Source organism: Scyliorhinus torazame, chromosome 27 (assembly GCF_047496885.1).
Source record: "Scyliorhinus torazame isolate Kashiwa2021f chromosome 27, sScyTor2.1, whole genome shotgun sequence".
Classification (NCBI taxonomy): domain Eukaryota; kingdom Metazoa; phylum Chordata; class Chondrichthyes; order Carcharhiniformes; family Scyliorhinidae; genus Scyliorhinus; species Scyliorhinus torazame.
Window position 1 is genome coordinate 24147033 of NC_092733.1, and position 27734 is coordinate 24174766.

The following is a 27734-nucleotide window of genomic DNA, read 5'->3' on the forward strand; positions in this document are numbered from 1 at the left end:
GGCGGACCCGGCTGAGGGGATGCCAGAGATAATGTGGATACTTGGGGAGTTTGGGGATTTTTCAGGGTATAAACTGAACATGGGGAAAAGTGAGTTATTTGTGGTGCACCCGGGGGAGCAGAGCAGAGAGATAGAGGATTTACCGTTGAGGAAGGTAACAAGGGACTTCCGGTACCTGGGGATCCAGATAGCCAAGAATTGGGGTACATTACATAGGCTTAATTTAACACGGTTGGTGGAACAGATGGAGGAGGATTTCAAGAGATGGGACATGGTGTCCTTGTCATTGGCAGGTAGGGTGCAGGCGGTTAAAATGGTGGTCCTCCCGAGATTCCTTTTTGTGTTCCAGTGCCTCCCGGTGGTGATCACGAAGGCTTTTTTCAAAAGAATTGAGATGAGCATTATGAGTTTTGTGTGGGCTGGGAAGACGCCGAGAGTGAGGCGGGGATTCTTGCAGCGTAGTAGGGACAGGGGGGGGCTGGCACTACCGAGCCTAAGTGAGTACTACTGGGCCGCCAATGTTTCAATGGTGTGTGAGTGGATGGGAGAAGGGGAGGGAGCGGCGTGGAAGAGAATGGAGAGGGCGTCCTGCAAGGGGACTAGCCTGCAAGCAATGGTGATGGCGCCGTTGCCGTTCTCACCAAAGAAATACACCACAAGCCCGGTGGTGGTGGCTACATTGAGAATTTGGGGGCAGTGGAGACGGCATAGGGGAGGGACGGGAGCTTCGGTGCGGTCCCCGATAAGAAACAATCATAGGTTCGTTCCGGGGAGAATGGATGGGGGATTTGGAGCATGGCAAAGAGCTGGGGTAGTACAATTAAGAGATCTATTTGTAGATGGGACGTTTGCGAGTTTGGGAGCGCTGACGGAGAAATATGTGTTGCCCCAAGGGAATGCATTTCGGTATATGCAATTGAGGGCTTTTGTGAGGCAACAGGTGAGGGAATTCCTGCAGCTCCCGACGCAGGAAGTGCAGGATAGAGTGATCTCAGAGACATGGGTGGGGGACGATAAGGTAGCGGACATATACAGGGAGATGAGGGACGAGGGGGAGATCATGGTAGATGAGCTGAAAGGGAAATGGGAAGAAGAACTGGGGGAGGAGATTGAGGAGGGGCTGTGGGCGGATGCCCTACGTAGGGTAAACTCATCGTCCTCGTGTGCCAGGCTAAGCCTGATACAATTTAAGGTGCTACACAGGGCGCATATGACTGGAGCACGGCTTAGTAAATTTTTGGGGGTAGAGGATAGGTGTGCGAGGTGCTCGAGTGGCCCAGCGAATCACACCCACATGTTCTGGTCATGCCCGGTACTACAGGGGTTCTGGGTGGGGGTGGCAAAGGTGCTTTCGAAGGTGGTGGGGGTCCGGGTCGAACCAAGCTGGGGGTTGGCTATATTTGGGGTTGCAGAAGAGCCGGGAGTGCAGGAGGCGAGAGAGGTTGACGTGTTGGCCTTTGCGTCCCTTGTAGCCCGGCGCAGAATATTGTTAATGTGGAAGGAAGCTAAGCCCCCGGGGGTGGAGACCTGGATAAACGATATGTCAGGGTTCATAAAGTTAGAACGGATTAAGTTTGTGTTAAGGGGTTCGGCTCAGGGGTTCACCGGGCGGTGGCAACCGTTCGTCGACTACCTCACAGAATGATAGAGGGAACGGAAAAGAAGTAGATAACAGCAGCAACCCGTGGGGGAGGAGGGTGGGGGGGAGGAATCGGACGGACTCTCAGGGATGTTATTGTACATGTATAGGTATTTGGTATATGTAATTGTATATTGGACTGTTGGACTGTAATTTTGGAGAGTATTTATTTTGGACAAGGCAGTTGCCATTTAGTTTTGTTTTTGTTTATATATTATTTATTTATTTGTTTAAAACTGGCCACGGCTATTTATATTGCTTTATTGTTGTGTAAAAGAAACACTACGTATTGTTATGTTTGGCCAAAAAACTCGAAGAAAATATATATTTTTAAAAAAATGAATGTATTTATGGCTGAGATAGACAAATGTTTGGTTTCTCAGGGAATCAGAAGGATATGAAGAGGGGCTGGTTTAGCACAGGGCTAAATAGCTGGCTTTTAAAGCAGACCATGGCAGGCCAGCAGCGCGGGTTCAATTCCCGTACCAGCCTTCCCGAACAGGCGCCGGAATGTGGCGACTAGGGGCTTTCCACAGTAACTGCATTTGAAGCCTACTTGTGACAATAAGCGATTTTCATTTTTTTTTCATTTTCAAGAGCAAGTGGGAAAATGAAATAAAAACTGAAGATCAATGCTGACCGTATTGAGTGGCGGAGCAAGCTCGACCAGCCATATGGTTTACTCTTGCTCCTCTTTATTATGTTCTTATGCAGAAGGCATGAATTACATCATCTACCTCAATGGTTTCATTTCAGCCTTAATAATGTTTAACATTCCCTCCAGGGACAGATTTTGCTGCTGTGGCTTTGATCGCCTTCAATGACATGGATTCTGTCCTGAATGGAAGCATTTTCAACCTCAGCACCACTGGTGGAGAACTAACGCCATTCCAGTTGATCTCAAATGTGGTTTCAGCTGTGACAACTAACAGTGGCATACTTGGATTTGACCCAACAGTGAATTTCACTCTCAAACACACTGAGGTTTGTAAAGACTTGTGCCAGTTTGATACACAGTTTGACGTGCATGGACTTTTTGTCCATTGTAAAATGTAATCCTTGCTCTCCACAGGAAGCTGATGTTAATTCTAAATTGCACTGCGCCAACTGGAATTATGCGTCTGGGCAAAGCTATTGGTCTCCGAGAGGGTGCGTTATGGGCGATTCCAATGGAACTCACACCCAGTGTCGATGCAGTCAGCTTTCCAGCCTTGCTCTGCTGATTACTCATTTCGATTGGCAGGTATAAATGCTTATTCATCAATGTTCTTCACATTTAGGATTGAGGTATGGTGATTCACAGGACGGTTAGGTCACAACTTGAACACAACCATTTTTATATCAATAGAAAGGGGATTAGTCTTTTATGATGGGAGAGAGAGTTTCACGAGCTTCAACAACACCAGACAGGCTAGAGTGGGGTATGAACCCTATGCCTCCTGATTCTGAGACAGCAATGTCACCACAGAACCAGGGGTCACAGTCTGAGGATATGGGGTAGACCATTTTGGACTGAGATGAGGAGAAATCTCTTCACCCAGAGAGTGGTGGGCCTGTGGAATTCGCTACCACAGAAAATAGTTGAGGCCAAATCGCTGTATGTTTTCAAGAAGAAATTAGATATAGCATGTGGGGTGAACGGGATCAAAGGATATGGGGGGGAAGACAGGAATAGGATGATCAACCATGATCATAATGAATGGCAGAGCAGGCTCAAAGGCCTGAATTGTCTCTTCCTGCTCCTATTTTCGGTGGTTCCATGAAACCTACCTCCTACTACGGGTCTGTACTGTTGCATTGGTAATTTGCTTTATTCAGAGAACTTGGGAAGAGATCAAGGCCCAGAGTGCAATATAATGTGAAAGCTAGCACGATGGCACAATGGTTAGCACTGCTGTCTCACAGCGCCTAGGACCTGGGTTCAATTCCGGCTTGGGTCACTGTCTGTACGGAGTCTGCACATTCTCTCCGTGTCGGCGTGGGTTTCCTCCAGGTGCTCCAGTTTCCTCCCATAGTCCAAAGATATGCGGGTTAGTTGGATTGGTCATACTGAATTGCCTCTTAGTTTCCAGGGATGTGCAGGTTATGGGGATACAGCAGGGTGAATTGGGGAATTGGGTAGAGTGTTCTTTCAAAGGGTCGATGGGTCGAATGGCCTCATTCTGTGAGTAGGGATTCCATGAAAAGATAGGGGGAGAACATAGAAACATGATGAGGCCACTCAGCCCTTCAAAACCTTTCCCCTGAAGGGCTGGGTGTGATTTTTAGTCAATGTCACCTGGACTCCCGGACCACCAAAAGAGGGGTGGATCAAGAAGTAATGGTTTGGTGACACTAAGAGCCTGCCGATGCTAGACAGAAAGAGAGACTGGGGAGATGGTTATAAAGTATCTGGAACAAATGAACTTGAGTAGAACGGTAGAAGGGCAGCATGGTAGCATTGTGGATAGCACAATTGCTTCACAGCTCCAGGGTCCCAGGTTCGATTCCCGGCTTGGGTCACTGTCTGTGCGGAGTCTGCACATCCTCCCCGTGTGTGCGTGGGTTTCCTCCGGGTGCTCCGGTTTCCTCCCACAGTCCAAAGATGTGCAGGTTAGGTGGATTGGCCATGATAAATTGCCCTTAGTGTCCAAAATTGCCTTTAGTGTTGGGTGGGGTTACTGGGTTATGGGGATAGGGTAGGGTGCTCTTTCCAAGAGCCGGTGCAGACTCGATGGGCCGAATGGCCTCCTTCTGCACTGTAAATTCTATGATAATCAAATTCTATGAAACTGTGTTAGAGGTCCCTACAGCAAACGATGGGAGCATTCTTCAAGACTTGAAGGCGATTAGGGTTTGTTCAGAATGTTGAAGGGAAAACAAAAGGCTTTGCATAAAAACAGGAACTCCATGGAGGAGACAGATGAGGCCACTGGGTTTCTGTCACAAAGATTCCAGTTCCCTGTCATTAACTGTCAACTAAACTTAGAGAACGATAGTGATAGACCAGGAGGGGTGGGCCTAATAAGTTAATTCATTCAACGAACCTGTAAAGGCACAAGGGGATATCTCCTGTTGTGTTGCACAACACGATGATCAGTTAAGTTGCGGAATGCTTAAGAAATGGGAATCTACATTATGAATGAGAATTGCTCATAATCAAAGCATTTGTATGTGTTTCTCCTGTAGACAAAATCGGCTGCTCTTTCTATAATCACACTTGTCGGGATTTCTGTATCGCTGGTGTGTCTCGCTATTGCTATTGGAATTTTTGTTTTTGCGAAGCAACTTAAGAGCGCTGTAACTGCGACCCACACACAGCTGTGTCTGAGTCTCTTTCTGGCAGAGCTGCTCTTCATAACCGGGGTCAACAGAACCGAAAACCGGGTAAGAGTCCCCTCCATAGCCAGTGGTGCACGAGGTGGGGTGGGGGGGTGGGGGTCATATTGGGAGCGCACTGCGCATGTTTGTGATCCAAAATTATATAAAATTTGGCAGAAAGGAGATCAGAAAACGTTGGTGGAGGAGATATTAACCTAACAATATGGAAACTGATGGGATCAGGTGCAAGGCTGGTTTTCACCCTCAGCCAAGTTTCCAGAATCAATTTAAAATAATTTTTTTTTTTTAAGAGTACCCAATTTTTTTTTTTTGCCAATTAAGGGGCAATTTAGCGTGGCCAATCCACCAAACCAACACATCTTTGGGTTGTGGGGGTGACATCCATGCAAACACGGGGAGAATGTGCAAACTCCACACGGACAGTGACCCAGGGCCGGGATTCAAACCCGGGTCCTCAGCGCCGCAGTCCCAGTGGTAACCACTGCGCCACATGCTGCCTTTCCAGAATTAATCTTTGGTAGGGTGTAAAACCACCATTCTACCCAATCCTGGGATGGAGTTGACACAAGACTGAGGTCAATAGATTTTTGTTAGATTTTGCGTTACTGGATACAGAACAAAGATGGCTAAATGGATTTGGGTTTGAGGTCAGCCCTGATCGAATTTTCTTTTAATTCGTTCATGGATGTGGGCATCGCTGGCTAGGCCTCCATTTGTTGCCTGTCTCTAATTGCCTTTGAGAAGGTGATGGTGAGCTGCCTTCTAGAACCGCTGCAGTCCCTGTGGTGCAGCAACACCCACAATGCTGTTAGGGAAGAAGTTCCAGTATTTTCACCTAACGACAGTAAAGGAATGGCGATATAGTTGCAAGCCGGGATGGTGAGTGGTTTGGAAGGGATCTTTCTGGTGGTTCTGTTTCCATGCATCTTCTGCCCTTATCCTTTTAGACGTTAGAGTTCATAGATTTGGAATGTGCTGTCGAGGTAGCCTTGATGAGTTGCAGCAGAGCATCTAGTAGATATTACACACGGCTGCCACTGTGCGTCAGTGCTGGAGGGTGCAAATGTTTAAGTTGGTAAATGGGTGCCAATCAAGTGGGCTAATTCGTTCTGGATGTTGTCAAGTTTCTTGAATGTTGTGAACCACAGCCATCCAGACTGAGTATTCCATCACAGTCCTGACTTGCGCCTTGTAAATGGTGCACAGCCTTCGGGGAGTTAGTAGTTGAGTTAATCACTGTAGAACTCAAAGCCTCTCTCCTGCTCTTGTAGCTACAGTATTTATATGACAAGTCCAGCTCAGTTTCTGTCAATGGTAAGCCCCCAGGATGTTGATAGTGGGGGAATTCAGTGATGGTGATGTCATTGAATGTCAAGGGGCGATGGTTAGATTCTCTCTTGTTGGAGATGGTCATTGCCTGGCACTTATGTGGTACGGATGTTATGGCCGAACAGGCTCGAGAGGATGGATGGCCTTCTGTTCTTGTGTGCAAACATATCAGTACTGAACATGAAATTATATCATTGGAAAGACAACGTTAAACGGTCTGTGAAAGGTTCTCATGGCATTCCTTATTGTTTCAGGTGCTGTGTGGGATGATAGCAGGATTTTTACACTACTTGTTCCTGGCCGCATTCATTTGGATGTTTCTGGAGGGCATCCAACTCCACCTAATGGTCAGAAACATCAGAAAATTGAGAATTCCCAATTTTGAAAGCAATGCAAAATACATGTACCCCATTGGCTACGGGGTTCCTGCAATAATCGTAATCATTTCTGCTGCAGTGCATCATGATGGCTATGGGTCAGCCAAACAGTAAGTAAGGTCTCATGACAATACAAGTTGTTAACTTCCTGTTGACACATTATCTGAATACATTCTTGACCAATCAGGAGACAGGAAAAAGCCTGTTATTTCTTGCATGATCTTGAACTCAGGCCCCATCCCACAGAGACATGAACACAAAATCCAGGTTGAGATTCACAGTGCACTACTGAAGGAGGTGCTGTACATTCTTTGTTCTTTAAGATTGTAGCTTAGTCGGGCAGTATGGTCGGCACGGGCTTGGAGGGCCGAAGGGCCTGTTCCTGTGCTGTACATTTCTTTGTTCTTTGTTCTTTGAGTACTGTATTGTTGGCAGCACCGTCTTTCAGTGAAACAGTAACTTGCATTTTTATATCACCTTTAATGTTGTGAATTCTCCCAGGGTGCTTCATAGGAGTGTTATCAAATTTGCCATAGTTGGCTGGAATCAATGTTTTTTTTTAATAAAATATTTTATTGAAAATTTTTGGTCAACCAACACAGTACATTGTGCATCCTTTACACAATATTATAACAACACAAATAACAATGACCTATTTTATAAACAGAAAATTAATAAATAATAAATAACAAAAATGAAAACTAACCCTAATTGGCAACTGCCTTATCACAAGTAACACGCTCCAAAAATATAATTTAACAGTCCAATATATAATTATCTGTAGCAACGACCTATATATATTATACAGTATATATTAACAAGCCTGAGATTCCTCTGGTTCCTCCTCCTCCCCCCCCCCCCCCCCCCCCCCAAATCTGGGCTGCTGCTGCTGCCTTCTTTTTTCCATTCCATCTATCTTTCTGCGAGGTATTCGACGAACGGTTGCCACCGCCTGGTGAACCCTTGAGCCGACCCCCTTAGAACGAACTTAATCCGCTCTAGCTTTATAAACCCTGCCGTCATTTATCCAGGTCTCCACCCCCGGGGGCTTGGCTTCTTTCCACATTAGCAATATCCTGCGCCGGGCTACTAGGGACGCAAAGGCCAAAACATCGGCCTCTCTCGCCTCCTGCACTCCCGGCTCTTGTGCAACCCCAAATATAGCCAACCCCCAGCTTGGTTCGACCCGGACCCCACTACTTTTGAAAGCACCTTTGTCACCCCCGTCCAAAACCCCTGTAGTGCCGGGCATGACCAAAACATATGGGTATGATTCGCTGGGCTTCTCGAGCACCTCGCACACCTATCCTCCACCCCAAAAAATTTACTGAGCCGTGCTCCAGTCATATGCGCCCTGTGTAATACCTTAAACTGAATCAGGCTTAGCCTGGCACACGAGGACGACGAGTTTACCCTGCTTAGGGCATCTGCCCACAGCCCCTCCTCGATCTCCTCCCCCAGCTCTTCTTCCCATTTCCCTTTTAGTTCATCTACCATAGTCTCCCCTTCGTCCCTCATTTCCCTATATATATCTGACACCTTACCATCCCCCACCCATGTCTTTGAGATCACTCTGTCCTGCACCTCTTGTGTCGGGAGCTGCGGGAATTCCCTCACCTGTTGCCTCGCAAAAGCCCTCAGTTGCATATACCAGAATGCATTCCCTTGGGGCAACCCATATTTCTCGGTCAGCGCTCCCAGACTCGCGAACTTCCCATCCACAAACAGATCTTTCAGTTGCGTTATTCCTGCTCTTTGCCACATTCCATATCCCCCATCCATTCCCCCGGGGCAAACCTATGGTTGTTTCTTATCGGGGACCCCCCCAGGGCTCCAGTCTTTCCCCTATGCCGTCTCCACTGTCCCCAAATCTTCAGTGTAGCCACCGCCACCGGGCTTGTGGTGTAGTTCCTCGGTGAGAACGGCAATGGGGCTGTCACCATAGCCTGTAGGCTAGTCCCCCTACAGGACGCCCTCTCTAATCTCTTCCACGCCGCTCCCTCCTCCTCTCCCATCCACTTACTCACCATTGAAATATTAGCGGCCCAATAATACTCACTTAGGCTTGGTAGTGCCAGCCCCCCCCTATCCCTGCTACGCTGTAAGAATCCCTTCCTCACTCTCGGGGGCTTCCCGGCCCACACAAAACCCATGATGCTCTTTTCAATCCTTTTAAAAAAAGCCTTCGTGATCACCACTGGGAGGCACTGAAACACAAAGAGGAATCTCGGGAGGACCACCATCTTAACCGCCTGCACCCTCCCTGCCAGTGACAGGGATACCATATCCCATCTCTTGAAATCCTCCTCCATTTGTTCCACCAACCGCGTTAAATTTAACCTATGCAATGTGCCCCAATTCTTGGCTATCTGGATCCCAAGGTAACAAAAGTCCCTTGTTACCTTCCTCAACGGTAGGTCCTCTATTTATCTACTCTGCTCCCCTGGATGCACCACAAACAACTCACTTTTCCCCATGTTCAATTTATACCCTGAAAAATCCCCAAACTCCCCAAGTATCCGCATTATTTCTGGCATTCCCTCCGCCGGGTCTGCCACATATAGTAACAAATCGTCCGCATACAAAGATACCCGGTGTTCTTCTCCTCCTCTAAGTACTCCCCTCCACTTCTTGGAACCCCTCAACGCTATCGCCAGGGGCTCAATCGCCAGTGCAAACAATAATGGGGACAGAGGGCATCCCTGCCTTGTCCCTCTATGGAGCCGAAAATATGCAGATCCCCGTCCATTCGTGACCACGCTCGCCATCGGGGCCCTATACAACAGCTGCACCCATCTAACATACCCCTCTCCAAAACCAAATCTCCTCAACACCTCCCACAAATAATCCCGCTCCACTCTATCAAATGCTTTCTCGGCATCCATCGCCACTACTATCTCTGTTTCCCCCTCTGGTGGGGGCATCATCATTACCCCTAACAGCCTCCGTATATTCGTGTTCAGCTGTCTCCCCTTCACAAACCCAGTTTGGTCCTCGTGGACCACCCCCGGGACACATTCCTCTATTCTCATTGCCATTACCTTGGCCAGGATCTTGGCATCTACATTTAGGAGGGAAATAGGTCTATAGGACCCGCATTGTAGCGGGTCCTTTTCCTTCTTTAAGAGAAGCGATATCGTTGCTTCAGACATAGTCGGGGGCAGTTGTCCCCTTTCCTTTGCCTCATTAAAGGTCCTCGTCAATACCGGGGCGAGCAAGCCCACATATTTTCTATAGAATTCGACTGGGAATCCATCCGGTCCCGGGGCCTTTCCCGCCTGGATGCTCCTAATTCCTTTCACCACTTCTTCTACCTCGATCTGTGCTCCCAGTCCCACCCTTTCCTGCTCTTCCACCTTGGGAAATTCCAGCCGATCCAAAAAGCCCATCATTCTCTCCCTCCCATCCGGGGGTTGAGCTTCATATAATTTTTTATAAAATGTCTTGAACACTCCATTCACTCTCTCCGCTCCCCGCTCCATCTCTCCTTCCTCATCCCTCACTCCCCCTATTTCCCTCGCTGCTCCCCTTTTCCTCAATTGGTGTGCCCGCAACCTGCTCGCCTTCTCCCCATATTCGTACTGTACACCTTGTGCCTTCCTCCATTGTGCCTCTGCAGTGCCCGTAGTCAGCAAGTCAAATTCTACATGTAGCCTTTGCCTTTCCCTGTACAGTCCCTCCTCCGGTGCTTCCGCATATTGTCTGTCCACCCTCAAAAGTTCTTGCAGCAACCGCTCCCGTTCCTTACTCTCCTACTTCCCTTTATGTGCCCTTATTGATATCAGCTCCCCTCGAACCACCGCCTTCAGCGCCTCCCAGACCACTCCCACCTAGACCTCCCCATTATCATTGAGTTCCAAGTACTTTTCAATGCACCCCCTCACCCTTAGACACCTCCCCTCATCTGCCATTAGTCCCATGTCCATTCTCCAGGGTGGGCGCCCTCCTGTTTCCTCCCCTATCTCCAAGTCTACCCAGTGTGGAGCGTGATCCGAAATGGCTATAGCCGTATACTCCGTTCCCCTCACCTTCGGGATCAACGCCCTTCCCAGCACAAAAAAGTCTATTCGCGAGTAGACTTTATGGACATAGGAGAAAAACGAGAACTCCTTACTCCTAGGTCTGCTAAATCTCCACGGGTCCACACCTCCCATCTGCTCCATAAAATCTTTAAGTACCTTGGCTGCTGCCGGCCTCCTTCCAGTCCTGGACTTCGACCTATCCAGCCCTGGTTCCAACTCCGTATTAAAATCTCCCCCCATTACCAACTTTCCTACCTCTAGGTCCGGGATGCGTCCTAGCATGCGCCTCATAAAATTGGCCTCATCCCAGTTCGGGGCATATACGTTTACCAAGACCACCGTCTCCCCCTGTAGTTTGCCACTCACCATCACGTATCTGCCCCCGTTATCCGCCACTATAGTCTTTGCCTCGAACATTACCCGCTTCCCCACTAATATAGCCACCCCCCTGTTTTTCGCATCTAGCCCCGAATGGAACACCTGCCCCACCCATCCTTTGCGTAGCCTAACCTGGTCTATCAGTTTCAGGTGCGTTTCCTGTAACATAACCACATCTGCCTTAAGTTTCTTAAGGTGTGCGAGTACCCGTGCCCTCTTTATCGGCCCGTTCAGCCCTCTCACGTTCCACGTGATCAGCCGGGTTGGGGGGCTTCCTACCCCCCCCCCCCCTTATCGATTAGCCATCCACTTTTTCCAGCTCCTCACCCGGTTCCCACGCAGCTGTATCTCCCCCAGGCGGTGCGGCTGGAATCAATGTTAGCACTAACTGAGAGATAAACTGGGCAAATGTATAGGAGATAAAGCTTCATACTAAACATAATTTACTGTGTGTAGCACCATCGATCATACACGAGACGAGACGTAGAGAACTTCAATCGAGGCTTTATTGAGCAGACTTGTTCCCCAGCAGCTCAGTTACAGAATGCAGCTGCTGGGAGAAACCCGGGTTCTTATACCCCGCCTATCTGGGTGGAGCCCAGTAGGCGGCAGATCCAATCAGGACCCAGCATCTGTCCTCCAATAGTTCCTCGGCATTCATGGTGTACCGTATTACCCCGAATACATACCACCACATTCACCCCTTGTTAAAAAAGAACCCGGCGGGGTGGTGGGTGGTATGGTGGTAGGGGTTTACAGGGTCGGTGCCTTAACCATTTAACTATATACAACCATGCCGCTTTTACTGGGCCACTGAATTATTTACATCTTAACCCGATTCGCAGCATTAACTATTTACAACCATGCCGCTTTACTGGGCCACTGAATTATATACATGTTAAGTCGATTCGATGAGTCGAGATGGTGCTCTGGTCGCCCTTTCCGATCGTCTCAGCCCGGATGGTGATGGTGGTGGTGCTGGCTCGGGTCCGGTCGACTCTGGGAGCATCGCGCTGTCCATCCCTGTTTCCTTACTCCTGAGGGGGCCTGGGAGGAGAACCGATCCCCCCGGGTAAGGGGTGGGCTGTGGGGTGCACCGGCGGGAGTGAGGGGGTGGTGATTGGTGTTGGGGGGGTGTGGGGAGCTCCGGCGGGCGCCAGGTCCCGCAGAGAGACCGTGTCCTGTCGGCCGTCTGGGTGCGCCACATAGGCGCACTGCGGGTTTGTGTGGAGTAGATGTACCTTTTCCACCAGTGGGTCTGATTTGTGCGCCCGCACATGTTTCCGGAGCAGTATGGGTCCCGGGGCTGCCAGCCAGGTCGGACGTGATGTTCCAGAGGCGGACTTCCTAGGGAAGACAAGGAGGCGCTCATGAGGCGTTTGGTTCGTGGTGGTACACAGCAAGGACCGGATAGAATGAAGGGCATCCGGGAGGACTTCCTGCCAGCATGAAGTTGGGAGACTCCTAGACCGTAGGGCCAGTAGGACGGTCTTCCTCTCTACCTGCCCGTTCCCCCGGGGGTTGTAGCTGGTCGTCCTGCTCGAGGCTATGCCCTTGCTGAGCAGGAATTGACGCAGCTCGTCACTCATGAAGGAGGACCCCCTATCGCTATGGATGTAGGCGGGGAAACTGAACAGGGTAAAGATGGTGCAGAGGGCTTTAATGACCGTGGCCGCGGTCATGTCGGGGCAGGGGATGGCGAAGGGGAAACGGGAGTATTCGTCAACGACATTAAGAAAGTACGTGTTGCGATCGGTGGAGGGTAGGGGGCCTTTGAAATCCAAACTGAGGCGTTCAAAGGGACGGGAAGCCTTTATCAGGTGCGCGCTATCTGGCCTGAAAAAATGCGGTTTGCATTCTGTGCAGATTTGGCAGTTCCTGGTGACTGTTCGGACCTCCTCGACGGAGTAAGGGAGGTTGCGGGGCTTTATGAAGTGGTAGAACCGAGTGATCCCCGGGTGGCAGAGGTCCTCGTGGAGGGCTTGGAGACAGTCCACTTGTGCGTTGGCACATGTGCCGCGAGATAGGGCATCGGACGGTTCGTTCAGCTTTCCGGGACGGTACAAGATCTCATAGTTGTAGGTGGAGAGTTCGATCCTCCACCGCAGGATCTTGTCGTTCTTTATCTTGCCCCGCGTGCATTATCGAACATGAAGGCAACCGACCGTTGGTCAGTGAGGAGAGTGAATCTCCTACCGGCCAGGTAATGCCTCCAATGTCGCACAGCTTCCACTATGGCTTGGGCCCCCTTTTCTACCAAGGAGTGGCGAATTTCTGAAGCGTGGAGGGTCCGGGAGAAAAAGGCCACGGGTCTGCCTGCTTGGTTGAGGGTGGCCGCCAGAGCTACGTCGGATGCGTCGCTCTCGACTTGGAAGGGGAGGGACTCGTCCATGGCGCGCATCGTGGCCTTTGCGATATCCACTTTGATGCGGCTGTCGACAGGGGAAAAGTAGTGGATTGGATTAGTGGGTGGGCCTTATCTACGTATTGAGGAACCCACTGGGCGTAATAAGAAAAGAAGCCCAGGCAGCGTTTCAGGGCTTTGGCACAGTGGGGGAGAGGGAACTCCATGAGGGCATGCGTTCAGGGTCGGGGCCTATCACTCCATTACGCACTACGTAGCCCAAGATGGCTAGACGGTCGGTGCTAAACACGTATTTTTCCTCGTTGTAGGTGAGGTTGAGGGCGTTAGCGGTCTGGAGGAATTTTCGGAGGTTGGCGTCGTGGTCCTGCTGGTCGTGGCCGCAGATGGTGATGTTGTCGGGGTCCGGAAACGTGGCCCGTAAACCGTGCTGGTCAACCATTCGGTCCATCTCCCGTTGGAAGACCGAGACTCCATTCGTGACGCCGAATGGAACCCTTAAAAAGTGGTATAGGACTTCCGGGTGCGGCGATGACCAGCTAAGTTGCACGTTTCGGCACCTCCCGTTTTAACGGACTTTTGGGCTCTTATCGGGAGTCCCAACGGCAATTTTCGAAGGCTAAACCCACTGTGAGGCGACATAGAAGGGAGTCCCCCCGGATGTGAATGGACAGAAGAGATAATAGTGGCCAGATTGCGGAGGATCCTCTGGAGCAGCGGCAAAGAAGGGAAGTGAGAAGCAAGATGGCGGCAGAGGGAGGCCAGTTGGTATGGGGCCTGGAACAGGAGGAGTTCCTCCGGCGATGTGTGGAGGAGCTCAAGAAGGAGGTGCTGGCGCCGATGCTGCAGACGATTGAGGGGTTAAAGGAGGCGCAGAAGACCCAAGAGATGGAGCTCCGTGGAGTGAAGGCAAAAGCTGCCGAAAATGAGGACGAGATACAGGGCTTGGTGGTGAAGACGGAGACGCACGAGGCACTGCATAAGAGGTGTATGGAGAGACTGGAAGCCCTGGAAAATAGCTCGAGGAGGAAGAACTTAAGAATCTTGGACCTTCCCGAAGGGGCAGAGGGAGCGGACGTTGGGGCGTATGTGAGCACGATGCTCCATATCTCAATGGGAGCTGAGGCCCCGACGGGCCCCCTGGAAGTGGAGGGAGCGTATCGAGTCCTCGTGAGAAGACCAAAGGCAGGAGAAATACCTCGAGCAATAGTGGTGAGGTTCCACCGATACAAGGACAGGGAGATGGTCCTGAGATGGGCGAAAAAGGCACGGAGCAGCAGGTGGGAGAACGCGGTGATCCGCGTGTATCAGGATTGGAGTGCGGAGGTGGCGAGAAGGAGGGCGAGTTTCAATCGGGCCAAGGCGGTGCTCCACAAGAGGAAAGTGAAGTTCGGAATGTTGCAGCCGGCAAGACTGGGTTACACACAAGGGTAAACACCACTACTTTGAGACGGCAGAAGAGGCGTGGGCATTTATTGAAGAGGAGAAGCTGGACTAGATTGGAGAAAGAGTGTTTGAAATGAAGTAGTGAGGTGGTGGCAAGGGACTGTGAATCAGATGGGGGAAAATTTTCTTTCCCCTCGAAGGGGACACACACGAAGAAATGTGGCCGCCGGTGGGGAAGGGGAGGGGGAAGGAGAGAGGGAGCTGCGCCATCAGGGGCGGGGCCGAGAGGGAAGCCCGGGCTTTGTTCCCGCGCTATGGAAATTGTGGTGGGAAAAGAGGGCGCAGGAAGGAGGGGGCCTCACATAATGGGAGGCTAAGGATTAACGGGGGAAGCCGAGGTCAGCCAGAGTTTGCTGACTTCCGGAAGCAATATGGGGGGAGCAACTAAGCTAGAGAGGGATCTAGCGGGGGGTGGGGGGGTTAACTGGGTTGCTGCTGCTAAGGGGAAGGGGGAGCTGTTACGGGATGGGATGGTCGGGACGGGAGGGCGCCGTCGGGGGGATAAGCGGGTGCGTGGGAACCAGGTGAGGAGCTGGTCTAAAAAAGGGGGTGGCTAGCCGACGAGGGTGGGGGGGGGGGTAAAAGAGCCCCCCAACCCGGTTGATCACGTGGAACGTGAGAGGGTTCAATGGGCCGATTAAGAGGGCAAGGGTACTTGCGCACCTAAAGAAGCTAAAGGCAGACGTGGTCATGCTTCAGGAGCCGAACCTGAAACTGGCGGATCAGGTCAGATTAAGAAAAGGATGGGTGGGACAGGTATTCCACTCGGGCTTGGATGCGAAAAATAGAGGGGTGGCAATACTGGTGGGGAAACGGGTATTGTTTGAGGCGAAGACCATAGTGGCGGACAGTGGGGGTAGATACGTGATGGTGAGTGGCAGATTGCAAGGTGAGGCGGTGGTGCTGGTGAATGTATATGCCCCGAACTGGGATGACGCAAACTTTATGAAGCGTATGTTGGGGCGCATCCCGGACCTGGAGATGGGAAAGTTGGTAATGGGGGGGGGGGACTTCAACACGGTGCTGGACCCAGGGCTGGACCAGTCTAGATCTAGGACCGGGAGGAGGCCGGCAGCGGCCAAGGTGCTTAAGGGCTTTATGGAGCAGATGGGAGGAGTGGATCCCTGGAGATTTACTAGGCCAAGGAGTAAAGAGTTTTCCTTCTTCTCCCATGTCCACAAAGTGTACTCCCGGATAGACTTCTTTGTCCTGGGGAGGGCGCTGATCCCGAAGGTGGCAGGAACGGAGTATTCGGCTATAGCCATTTCAGATCATGCCCCACATTGGGTAGATCTGGAAGTAGGAGAGGAAAGGGAACAGCACCCACTCTGGAGATTAGATATGGGACTGTTGGCGGACGAGGGGCTATGTGTAAGGGTGAGGGGATGTATTGAAAGGTACCTTGAGATTAATGATGACGGAGAGGTCCAGGTGGGAGTGGTCTGGGAGGCGCTGAAGGCGGTGGTTAGAGGGGAACTGATCTCCATAAGGGCCCATAAGGGGAAACAAGAGGGTAAAGAAAGGGAGAGATTGTTGAGGGAGATTTTGAGGGTGGATAGGCAATATGCGGCGGCTCCAGATGAAGGGCTATACAGGGAAAGACGAAGATTGCACACGGACTTTGACTTGTTGACCACGGGTAAGGCGGAGGCACATTGGAGGAAGGCGCAGGGAGTGCAGTATGAATATGGAGAAAAGGCGAGCCGGCTGTTGGCCCAACAACTTAGGAAGAGGGGGGCGGTGAGAGAGATCGGAGGGGTTAGGGACGAGGAGGGAAAGATGGGACGGGGAGCGGAGAGGGTGAACGGGATGTTTAAGGTATTTTATGAGAGGCTATATAAGGCTCAACCCCCGGAAGGGAAAGAGGGAATGATGCGTTTCCTAGACCAGCTGGAGTTCCCGAAGGTTGAGGAGCAGGAGATGATAGGACTGGAAGCGCAGATTGAGGTGGAGGAGGTGGTAAAAGGAATTGGGAACATGCAGGCAGGGAAGGCCCCGGGACCGGATGGGTTCCCGGTGGAGTTCTATAGGAAATACGTGGACCTGCTGGCCCCACTTCTGACGAGAACCTTTAATGAGGCTAGGGAAAGGGGGACACTACCCCCGACTATGTCGGAGGCGACGATATCGCTGATCTTGAAAAGAGACAAAGACCCGCTGCAGTGCGGGTCATACAGGCCTATTTCCCTCCTGAACGTAGATGCCAAGCTTTTGGCCAAGGTGATGGCGACGAGGATAGAGGACTGTGTCCCGGGGGTGGTGCATGATGATCAAACGGGGTTTGTTAAAGGGAGACAATTGAATGCTAATATACGGAGGCTGCTGGGGGTGATGATGATGCCCTCACCGGAGGGGGAGGCGGAGATAGTGTGGCGATGGATGCAGAGAAAGCATTTGATAGAGTGGAGTGGGACTACCTGTGGGAAGTACTGAGGAGATTTGGATTTGGAGAGGGGTTCATTAGATGGGTTCAGCTCGTATACAGGGCCCCGGTGGCAAGTGTGATTACAAATAGGCAACGATCTGACTACTTCCGACTATATAGGGGTACAAGACAGGGATGTCCCCTGTCCCCGTTACTGTTTGCGTTGGCAATTGAGCCACTGGCCATAGCGCTGAGGGGCTCTAGGAAGTGGAGGGGGGTACTTAGAGGAGGAGAAGAGCATCGGGTGTCATTATACGTGGATGATTTGTTGTTGTATGTCGCGGACCCAGTGGAGGGGATGCCTGAGATAATGCAGACACTCAGGGAGTTTGGAGAATTTTCAGGATATAAATTGAATATGGGGAAGAGTGAACTGTTTGTGATGCACCTTGGGGAACAAGGCAGGGGAATAGACGATTTACCGTTGAGGAGGGTAACAAGGGATTTCCGGTATTTAGGGATCCAGGTGGCCAGGAACTGGGGAACCTTGCATAAGCTAAACCTGGCACGATTGGTAGAGCAGATGGAAGAGGACTTTAGGAGGTGGGACATGGCGCCCCTGTCATTGGCAGGCAGGGTGCAGGCGGTTAAAATGGTTGTCCTTCCGAGGTTTCTTTTTGTGTTCCAGTGCCTCCCTGTACTGATTACAAAGGCCTTTTTTAAGAAGGTGGACAAGAGCATTATGAGCTTTGTGTGGACTGGAAAGACCCCAAGAGTAAAGAGGGGGTTCCTGCAGCGTAGTAAGGACAGAGGGGGACTGGCACTGCCGAGTCTAGGTGATTATTATTGGGTCGCCAACGTGTCAATGATATGTAAGTGGATGAGGGAAGGGGAAGGAGCGGCGTGGAAAAGACTTGAGATGGCGTCCTGTAGGGGAACTAGCCTAAAAGCACTGGCAATGGCGCCTTTACTGTTCTCCCCGAAAAAATACACCACAAACCCAGTGGTGGTGGCAACTTTGAAAATCTGGGGGCAGTGGAGACGACACAAGGGAGTGACGGATGCCTCGGTGTGGTCCCCGATAAGGAACAACTATAGGTTCGTCCCAGGAAAGATAGATGGGGGATTTAAATCTTGACAGCGAGCAGGAATTGCGAAATTGAAGGACTTGTTCTTTGACGGGACGTTCGCGAGTCTGGGAGTACTGACAGAAAAATATGGGTTGCCACCTGGGAATGCATTTCGTTATATGCAAGTGAGGGCATTTGTGAGACATCAGGGGCGAAATTCTCCGTTATCGGCGGAAAGTCCGCCGATCGGCGCAAAAAACGGCGCAAATCCGACTTGCGTCACGTCGGAAAAATGGGTCGATAGTCTCCGGCCCGAAATGGGCTAGCAGCGACGTAACGGGATCCGCGCTTGTGCAGTGGTTCACGCCGTGCAGCGTCATACGCGCTGCACGGCGTGACGGCTCATAAGGCCGCGCTGCTCCCCCCCACCCGACCGGAACACCCGACCGCAACACCCGACTGGATGGCTGGCCGTCGCTCAGCCCCTAGGTTCGAGTCACGGGATGTGGAGGCGCTCCTGGACGCGGTGGAGCAGAGGAGGGACGCCCTGTATCCCGGGCACGGCCGCAGAGTTGCCCCATGCCACAGCCGGCGTCTGTGGAGGGAAGTGGCAGAGGCCGTCACCGCTGTGGCCCTGACACCACGGACAGGCACCCAGTGCCACAAGGTGAACGACCTTGTCAGAGCAGGCAGGATGAGCCTCCCCATATCCCCCCTCCCCCATATCCCCCTCCCCCATATCCCCCAAACCCCCCTCCCCCATATCCCCCATACCCCCCTCCCCATATCCCCCTCCCTCATATCCCCCTCCCCATATCCCCCCTCCCCATATCCCCCATATCCCCCCTCCCCATATCCCCCATATCCCCCTCCCCATATCCTGCCTCCCCATATCCCCCATATCCCCCCTCCCCCATATCCCCCCTCCCCCACATCCCCCCTCCCCCATATCCCCCTCCCCCATATCCCCCCTCCCCCATATCCCCCTCCCCCATATCCCCCCTCCCCATATCCCCCTTATCCCCCCTCCCCCATATCCCCCATATCCCCCTCCCCATATCCCCATATCCCCCCTCCCCCATATCCCCCCTCCCCCATATCCCCCTCCCCCATATCCCCCATATCCCCCCTCCCCCATATCCCCCCTCCCCATATCCCCCATATCCCCCTCCCCCATATCCCCATATCCCCCCTCCCCATATCCCCCCTCCCCATATCCCCCACCCCCATATCCCCCTTATCCCCCCTCCCCCATATCCCGCCTCCCCCATATCCCCTATATCCCCCCTCCCCCATATCCCCCATATCCCCTCTCCCCCATATCCCCCCTCCCCATTTCCCCCATATCCCCCCTCGCCCATATCCCCCCTCGCCCATATCCCCCCTCCCCATATCCCCCCTCCCCATATCCCCCCTCCCCCATATCCCCCATATCCCCATATCCCCCCTCCCCATATCCCCCCCTCCCCCATATCCTCCATATCCCCCTCCCCCATATCCCCCCTCCCCATATCCCCCCTCCCCATATCCCCCCTCCCCATATCCCCCCTCCCCCATATCCCCCATATCACCCCTCCCCCATATCCCCCCTCCCCCATATCCCCCCTCCCCATATCCCCCATATCCCCCCTCCCCCATATCCCCCCTCCCCCATATCCCCCCTCCCCCATATCCCCCTCCCCATTTCCCCCTCCCCATATCCCCCTCCCCATATCCCCCCCTCCCCATATCCCCCCTCCCCCATATCCCCCCTCCCCCATATCCCCCCTCCCCATATCCCCCATATCCCCCTCCCCATATCCCCCCTCCCCCATATCCCCCCTCCCCCATATCCCCCATATTCCCCCCTCCCCCATATCCCCCATATCCCCCCCTCCCCCATATCCCCCCCCTACCCCATATCCCCCCTCCCCCATATCCCCAAGTGAATCCAGCCCTAACCTTAACCTCTGCAATGCGCGCGCAACCGATGGCATGCATTCATATACCTGCCTAACACTGTTGCCTTTTACCCCTGCCCCCCCACAGGAGAAGCGCGCACACAACAATAAGGAGCATGTGAGGACTGGAGGAGGGCCCGCTGATGAGAGGCCACTGACCGTACACGAGGAAAGGGCCCTGGAACTGGCTGGAGGACCTGAGGACCGGGAGGTTGCTGATGCAGAGGTCGGGGGCATAGTAGCAAGTGAGCCACCGACAGCCCGTCCCCATATCCCTCCTCCCCTATATCCCCCTCCCCCGTATCACCTGATCACTGCCTGATGCTTCATTGTGTATCGCAGGACCAAACGTCCAGGCACCCATCCCCGCAGATGCAGACCGCCCGCAGGATGCCCCTCGGAGACCACAGGAGAGGGAGAGACCCGCACCCTCCAGCATGCGACGCCCGCAGGATGCCCCTCGGAGACCACAGGAGACGGAGAGACCCGCACCCTCCAGCATGCGACGCCCGCAGGATGCCCCTCGGAGACCACGGGAGACGGAGAGACCCGTACCCTCCAGCATGCGACGCCCGCAGGATGCCCCTCGGAGACCACGGGAGACGGAGAGACCCGGACCCTCCAGCATGCGACGCCCGCAGGATGCCCCTCGCACACCACGGGAGACGGAGAGACCTGGAGCAACAGGGAGACGACACCCCCGTCACGTGCGGGAGCGACCACCCAGCGACGAGGGGGGCAGCCACAGGCCCCCGTCACATCCGAGCCAGGACACCACTACCCAGGACACCACTACCCAGGACACCACTACCCAGGACATCCCTACCCGGGACAGCACTACCCAGGAAGACGAAATACCGGACAGTGACTCAGAGTGGATGGGTGGAGACGAACCCCCACCCCAAAGTGCCATGGACTCAGAGTGGGACGAAGAGCACGACACAACGCCACTGCTGTCACCAACACCCTCCACCATCGCAGAAACACTCACCACGGTTGGGCACTTTAGTGATGAGGCGTCTGGTACACTCACTGATGCGCACAACACAGCCGTCCCGGTACAGCAGGTGGAGGTAGGAGCAGCAGAGGGACCGGGCTGTCGGAGGGCAGCCCAGCCCAAGCGAACATCTGCCGCCCAGATGGATCCCGGGTTCCTGCAGACCCCTGTCGATACCAGCACGGGCCTCCAGGACTGGCAGCACCAGATGTTGGGGGGGCGTCGGATGGCCAGTCCGTTCGCATCCCCCACCCATGTAGAGGCCTGGGGGCCATCGGGCACCCCGAGGGAGGAGGAGGTGGTGTGGTCCGTCCCGGCTCCCTCTATAGGGGAGGTCCCGGTACACCGCGACACCTCGGACTCCCCCCCACTTCCGTCCCAGGTGCATCGGGTGGGCAACGGGCAAGACAGGCTGGCAGTTCGCCAACCCAGTTGCCCGGGCCGCAGCCTGGCCCATCTAGGCCAGGACGCCCCAGGAAACGGCCGCCAAAGGGATCCAGTGTCAGAGGGCAGGAATCACAGGAGTCCACCTCCAGTTCTGCTGTACCGTCTGGGGAACCATGTAGACGTAGTCAAAGGGCCCGTAAGGCCTAACAATTAGACACTGAATAAGTTGGCACGGGTGCAGGGCACAGATGAGTTTTAGGGGCTAGGGCACGTGCATGAACTCCTTTGGTTATTAAAGTCAATGTTACACCTACCGAAGCTGCCTTTGTGCTCTGTCCAAAGTGTGCGGGGGTGTCATGTACGTTGAGCGCAAGTGTGTGTGTGAGGGGTGGTCTTACCTCAGCCCCAGGTGAGTCTGTCCCCTTCCCCCTGGGCCGCCATCAACATCCCCCGGGCAGAGGACGGGACCGTGCGCTGCAGTGTCACAGCCGCAGGCAGGGATGGTCCGGGTGGATGGTGGTACTGTGGCCATGGGTCAGACATAGCCCAACGATGTAGAGCCAGGAGCTCATCGCAGGGCGGGTTGTCATCATCCTCCATGGCCTGCGATAGACACGCGTCCACCCGCAACTGTGTGAGCCCGGCCCGTTGTGCCGCAGGTGGATCGGCAATGCGGGGGGGGGGCGGGGGGGGGGGGGGGGTGCATGCGGGTGGGGTGGGTGGGGTTGGGGAGAGGGGTGAGGGTGCTGGGTGGGTGGATGGGTGGGGGGTGTGGGTGGTCGGCTGTTGCCATGGTGTGCGGTCTGTGGCCATACTACCCGATTCCCACGCCCATCTAGTCAGTGAAGCGGGCGTCTATCAGTCTGTCCCGTGCCCGCTGGGCCAGCCGGTAACGGTGGACAGCCACCCGCTTGTGTCTACCCCGTCTGCCCTGACCATTGCCCCCATCCCCCTCTTCTGGGGAGGACTGGGCCTCTTCCTGCTGCTCCTCCACTCCGCCCTCCTCTGCCTGCGGCACATCGCCCCTCTGCTGGGCTATGTTGTGCAGGACGCAGCACACCACAATGATGCGGCCGACCCTATCTGACCGATACTGGAGGGCGCCCCCAGAGAGGTCCAGGCACCTGAAACGCATCTTCAGCACGCCAAAACACCTCTCGATCACTCCCCTTGTCGCTACATGGGCATCATTGTAGCGGTTCTCCGCCTCATTGCGTGGCCTCCGTATAGGCGTCATCAGCCACGATCGCAATGGGTAGCCCCTGTCGCCCAGCAACCAGCCCCTCAGCCGGGGATGGTGTCCCTCGTACATGCCGGGGATGGATGACCGCGACAACACGAATGAGTCGTGTACACTGCCTGGGTGACGGGCGCAGACGTGCAGGATCATCATGCGGTGGTCGCAGACCACCTGTACGTTCATCGAATAGGTCCCCTTCCTATTAGTGAACATGGCCCTGTTATCTGCAGGTGGCCGCACGGCGATGTGCACCCCATCGATCGCGCCCTGGACCATGGGGAACCTGGCCACGGCAGAGCAGCCCACGGCCCGGGCATCTTGGCTGGCCCGGTCCACGGGGAAGCGGATGTAGCGGTGCGCCATGGCATATAGGGCATCTGTCACTGCCCGGATGCACCGGTGCACCGATGTCTGCGATATGCCGGACAGGTCCCCACTCGGTGCCTGGAATGACCCCGTTGCATAAAGGTTCAGGGCCACCGTAACCTAGACGGACACGGGGAGAGGGTGTCCCCCGCCAGTGCCACGCGGTGACAGGTGTGCCAGCAGGTGGCAGATGTGTGCCACGGTTTCCTGGCTCATCCGGCGTCTCCTCCTGCATTCCCGGTCCGTGAGGTCCTGGTATGACTGCCGGGGCCGGTACACACGGGGCGCCCTCGGGTGCCTCCGTTGCCGTGGGGCCGCGACGTCCTCCTCCCCCTCCTCGTCCTGTCGGTCAGGTGTCCCTCCAGCCTGGGCGGCTGCCGCCTGCCCCTCTGCGGCAGCCTGCGCCGCCTCTCTGGCACGCTCCTCCTCCTCCTCATCCAGGGCAACATAGACATGAGCGGCTGCCACCACGGTGGCCAACATCGCTGGATGATCCGAAAACATGACGGCCTGGTGGGGGGGAGGGGAACGACGACATGTCATCATTGCCCATATCCCCTCCTCCCCCCAGTCAGGTGGCATGGACCGCATGGGTCCAACTGTTGGAGGCTGGCACCTGGCCAGGTGGACCAACTCACTTGCCCTCCCATCCCCCTCCTCGGCACGGACCCCCCCCCAACCTCCACCCCAGCACGGATCCCCCCCCAACCTCCACCACGGCACGGACCCCCCCCCCAACCTCCACCCCAGCACGGACCCCCCCAACCCCCAACCTCCACCCCGGCCCGCACGGACCCCCCCCCCCCAACCTCCACCCCAGCACGGACCCTCCCCCAACCTCCACCCCGGCACGGACCCCCCCCCCAACCTCCACCCCGGCACGGACCCCCCCCCACCCCAACCTCCACCCCAGCACGGAACCCCCCCAACCTCCACCCCAGCACGGACCCCCCCCCAACCCCCAACCTCCACCCCGGCACGGCACGGACCCCCCCCCCCAACCTCCACCCCAGCACGGACCCCCCCCAACCTCCACCCCAGCACGGACCCCCCCTAACCTCCACCCCAGCACGGACCCCCCCCCAACCTCCACCCCGGCACGGACCCCCCCTCCAACCTCCACCCCGGCACGGAACCCCCCCCCCCAACCTCCACCCCGGCACGGACCCCCCCCCCCCACCAACCTCCACCCCAGCACGGACCCCCCCCAACCCCCAACCTCCACCCCGGCACGGCACGGACCCCCCCCCCACCCAACCTCCACCCCGCCACGGCCCCCCCCAACCTCCACCCCAGCACGGACCCCCCCCCCAACCTCCACCCCGGCACGGACCCCCCCCCCCAACCTCCACCCCAGAATGGACCCCCCCCCAACCTCCACCCCGGCACGGACCCCCCCCAACCTCCACCCCGGCACGGACCCCCCCCCCCCAACCTCCACCCCGGCACGGACCCCCTCCCGGCACTCCCCCGGAGCCCAGCCACACACACACACACAACCCGAGACACACCTCTCCTCACGCATTCAGACTGCGGCCACGCCATTGCCTGCCCAGAGCCAACCTCCCAGGCCGTCACTCACCTCCACGCTGGTCGGCGTGAGCCTGGAGCACCGGGTCACGCCGATGAAAAGGAGGTTTAATTTACGTCGACGTGAACGGTCATCACGTCGACGGGACTTCGGCCCATCCGGAAGGGAGAATATCGGCAGGCCGAAAATCGGCTGCCTTGCGCAGACCCGTGACATTCTCCGCGGCAGCGGCGCCATTAACGCCCCGCCGACTTTTCTCCCTTCGGAGACTTCGGCAACCGGCGGGGGCGGGATTCACGGCGGCCAACGGCCATTCTCCGACCCTCTGGGGGGTCGGAGAATGACGCCCCAGGTGAGGGAATTTCCGCAGCTCCCGGCGCAAGAGATCCAGGACAGAGTGATTTTGGGGGCATGGGTGGGTGATGGTAGGATGTCAGATATATATAAGGGAAAATGAAAGGAGGTTCTGGGGGAAGAGATCGAGGAGGGGCTGTGGGCAGATGCCCTAAGTAGGGTAAACTCTTCGTCCTCGTGTGCCAGGGTCAGCCTGATACAATTCAAGGTTCTACACAGGGCGCATATGACTGGAGCAAGGCTGAGTAGATTTTTTGGAGTGGAGGATAGGTGCGGGAGATGCGCGGGAAGCCCGGCGAACCACACCCACATGTTTTGGTCATGTCCGGTATTGCATGGGTTCTGGGTGGGTGTGGCAAAAGTGATTTCAAAGGTGGTGGGGATCCGGGTCGAACCAGGCTGGGGGTTGGCTATATTTGGGGTTGCAGATGAGCCGGGAGTGCAGGAGGCGAGAGAGGCTGATGTTTTGGCCTTTGCGTCCCTAGTAGCCCGGCGAAAGATTCTACTTATGTGGAAAGAAGCTAAACACCCGGGAGTGGAGGCCTGGATAAACGACATGGCAGGGTTCATAAAATTGGAGCGGATAAAGTACGCACTAAGAGGTTCGGCTCAAGGGTTCACCAGGCGGTGGCAACCATTCCTCGACTATCTCGCAGAGCGATAAGGGAAAATAGGAAAGGTAGCAGCAGCAACCCAGGGGGGAGGGGGGGGGAGGGTGGGGGGAGGACTCACTTGGGTCCTCAGGGGTTTTATGTGTGTGTTTATATATTAGTTATTTATATTAGAGTTTACGAAGTTACTATTTTAGTTACTATTTCTGTTGTTTCTTATTTTGTTGTTGGCAGTTGCTGTTAGTTAGCATATTATTTATTTAAAAAACGATCAATGTATATCTTATTACAAAGTTGTAAAATGGGAAAATCTTGTTTCAGCTTGATCGAAAAACTTTAATAAAATATATATTTTTTTAAAAAGTGGTATAGCCGCCCGTCTGCTTCGAAGGCAGTGTACTTGCGGTCACTGGGGCGAATGGGGAGCTGGTGGTAGGCGGACTTAAGGTCCACGGTGGAGAAGACCTTGTACTGTGCAATCCGATTGACCATGTCGGATATGCGGGGAAGAGGGTACGCATCTAGCTGCGTGTACCTTTGATGGTCTGACTGTAGTCTACGACCATCTTCTGCTTCTCCCCGGTCTTCACAACTACCACCTGGGCTCTCCAGGGACTATTGCTGGCCTGGATTATGCCTTCCTTCAGCAGCCGCTGGACTTCGGACCTGATAAACGTCCGGTCCTGGGTGCTGTATCGTCTGCTCCTGGTGGCGACGGGTTTGCAATCCGGGGTGAGGTTCGCAAACAAGGAGGGCGGTTCGACCTTGAGGGTCGCGAGGCCGCAGATAGTCAGTGGGGTATAGGGCCGCCAAATTTGAATGTTAAGCTCTGGAGGTTGCATTGGAAATCCAACCCCAGGAGGGTGGGAGCGCAGAGGTGGGGGAGGACATACAGACGGTAATTTTTGAACTCTCTCCCCTGCACCGTTAGATTTGCGATGCAGAACCCTTTGATTGCAACGGAGTGGGACCCCGCCGCCAGGAATATTTTTTGGGTGCTTGGACGAATTACAAGGGAACAGCGTCTTACCGTGTCCGGATGAATAAAACTCTCCGTGCTTCCCGAGTCGATCAACCACGACGTCTCGTGCCCGTTCACCAGCACCTTCGTCGTTGTTGTCTGAAGCGTCCGGGGCCGCGACTGGTCCAGGGTCACCGATGCCAGACGTGGTTGGTGCATCTGGTTGTTGTCTTCAGGCAGTGTGGAGCCGTCTACGCTGGGGTCCTTGCCTGTCAGCCAAGATGGCGGCGTCCATGGATCGCACGCGGTCGGGGGTGGACAAAATGGCCATTCCCATGGGTCGCACGCGGCCGGGGGTGGACAAAATGGCCGCTCCCATGGATCGCACGCTGCCCGTGGGTAGGAAGATGGCGGCGCCCGTCCCCCCCCTCGTGGTGTCCGGGGTCCAAAATGGCAGCGCCCGTTGGCCGCACGTGGGTCGCTGGGGGGGTTGAGTCCGTGGTCCCGTTTCTTCCCCGGAGATAGCGGCGACCCCACGGGACTGGCACACCGCTGCGTAGTGCCCCTTTTTGCCGCAGCTTTTACAGGTGGCCGAGCGGGCCGGGCAGCGCTGGCGAGGGTGTTTCGGCTGCCCGCAAAAATAGCAGCGGGGCCCCCCTGGGTGGTCTGGGATTCTGGCCACGCATGCTTGCGGGGAGATGGGGCATGCCGGGGGGTCGGTCGTGGCGGGGGCCCACGGAGCCCAAAGGGCTGTAGTGCGGTCGGGGGCATAGGCGCGGGCGTTTTGGGAGGCCACGTCGAGGGAGGCTGCAAGGGCCCGTGCCTCTGTGAGTCCGAGAGAGTCTTTCTCTAAAAGTCTCTGGCGAATTTGCGATGATGCCAAACCTGCTACGTACGCGTCTCTGATCAGGAGCTCCGTGTGTTCATTCACCGTTACCGCTGGGCAGTTGCAGTGTCTTCCCAGGATCGTTAGAGCATTGTAGAATTCGTCTAGCGATTCCCCGGGGATTTGTCGTCTCGTCGCGAGCTGGTAGCGTG

General features: G+C 54.9%; 1 protein-coding gene across 1 annotated transcript in view; it reads left to right on the plus strand.

The window, feature by feature from the left end:
• The window catches only part of LOC140403397 (adhesion G protein-coupled receptor E3-like), an 82045-nt gene that overhangs the window by 43292 nt on the left and 11019 nt on the right, over positions 1–27734 (plus strand). The window contains exons 11-14 of the mRNA XM_072491327.1: positions 2424–2623; positions 2712–2882; positions 4808–5005; positions 6544–6776. Coding sequence (XP_072347428.1) covers positions 2424–2623; positions 2712–2882; positions 4808–5005; positions 6544–6776 — 802 coding nt within the window. The remainder of the gene's footprint in view (positions 1–2423; positions 2624–2711; positions 2883–4807; positions 5006–6543; positions 6777–27734) is intronic.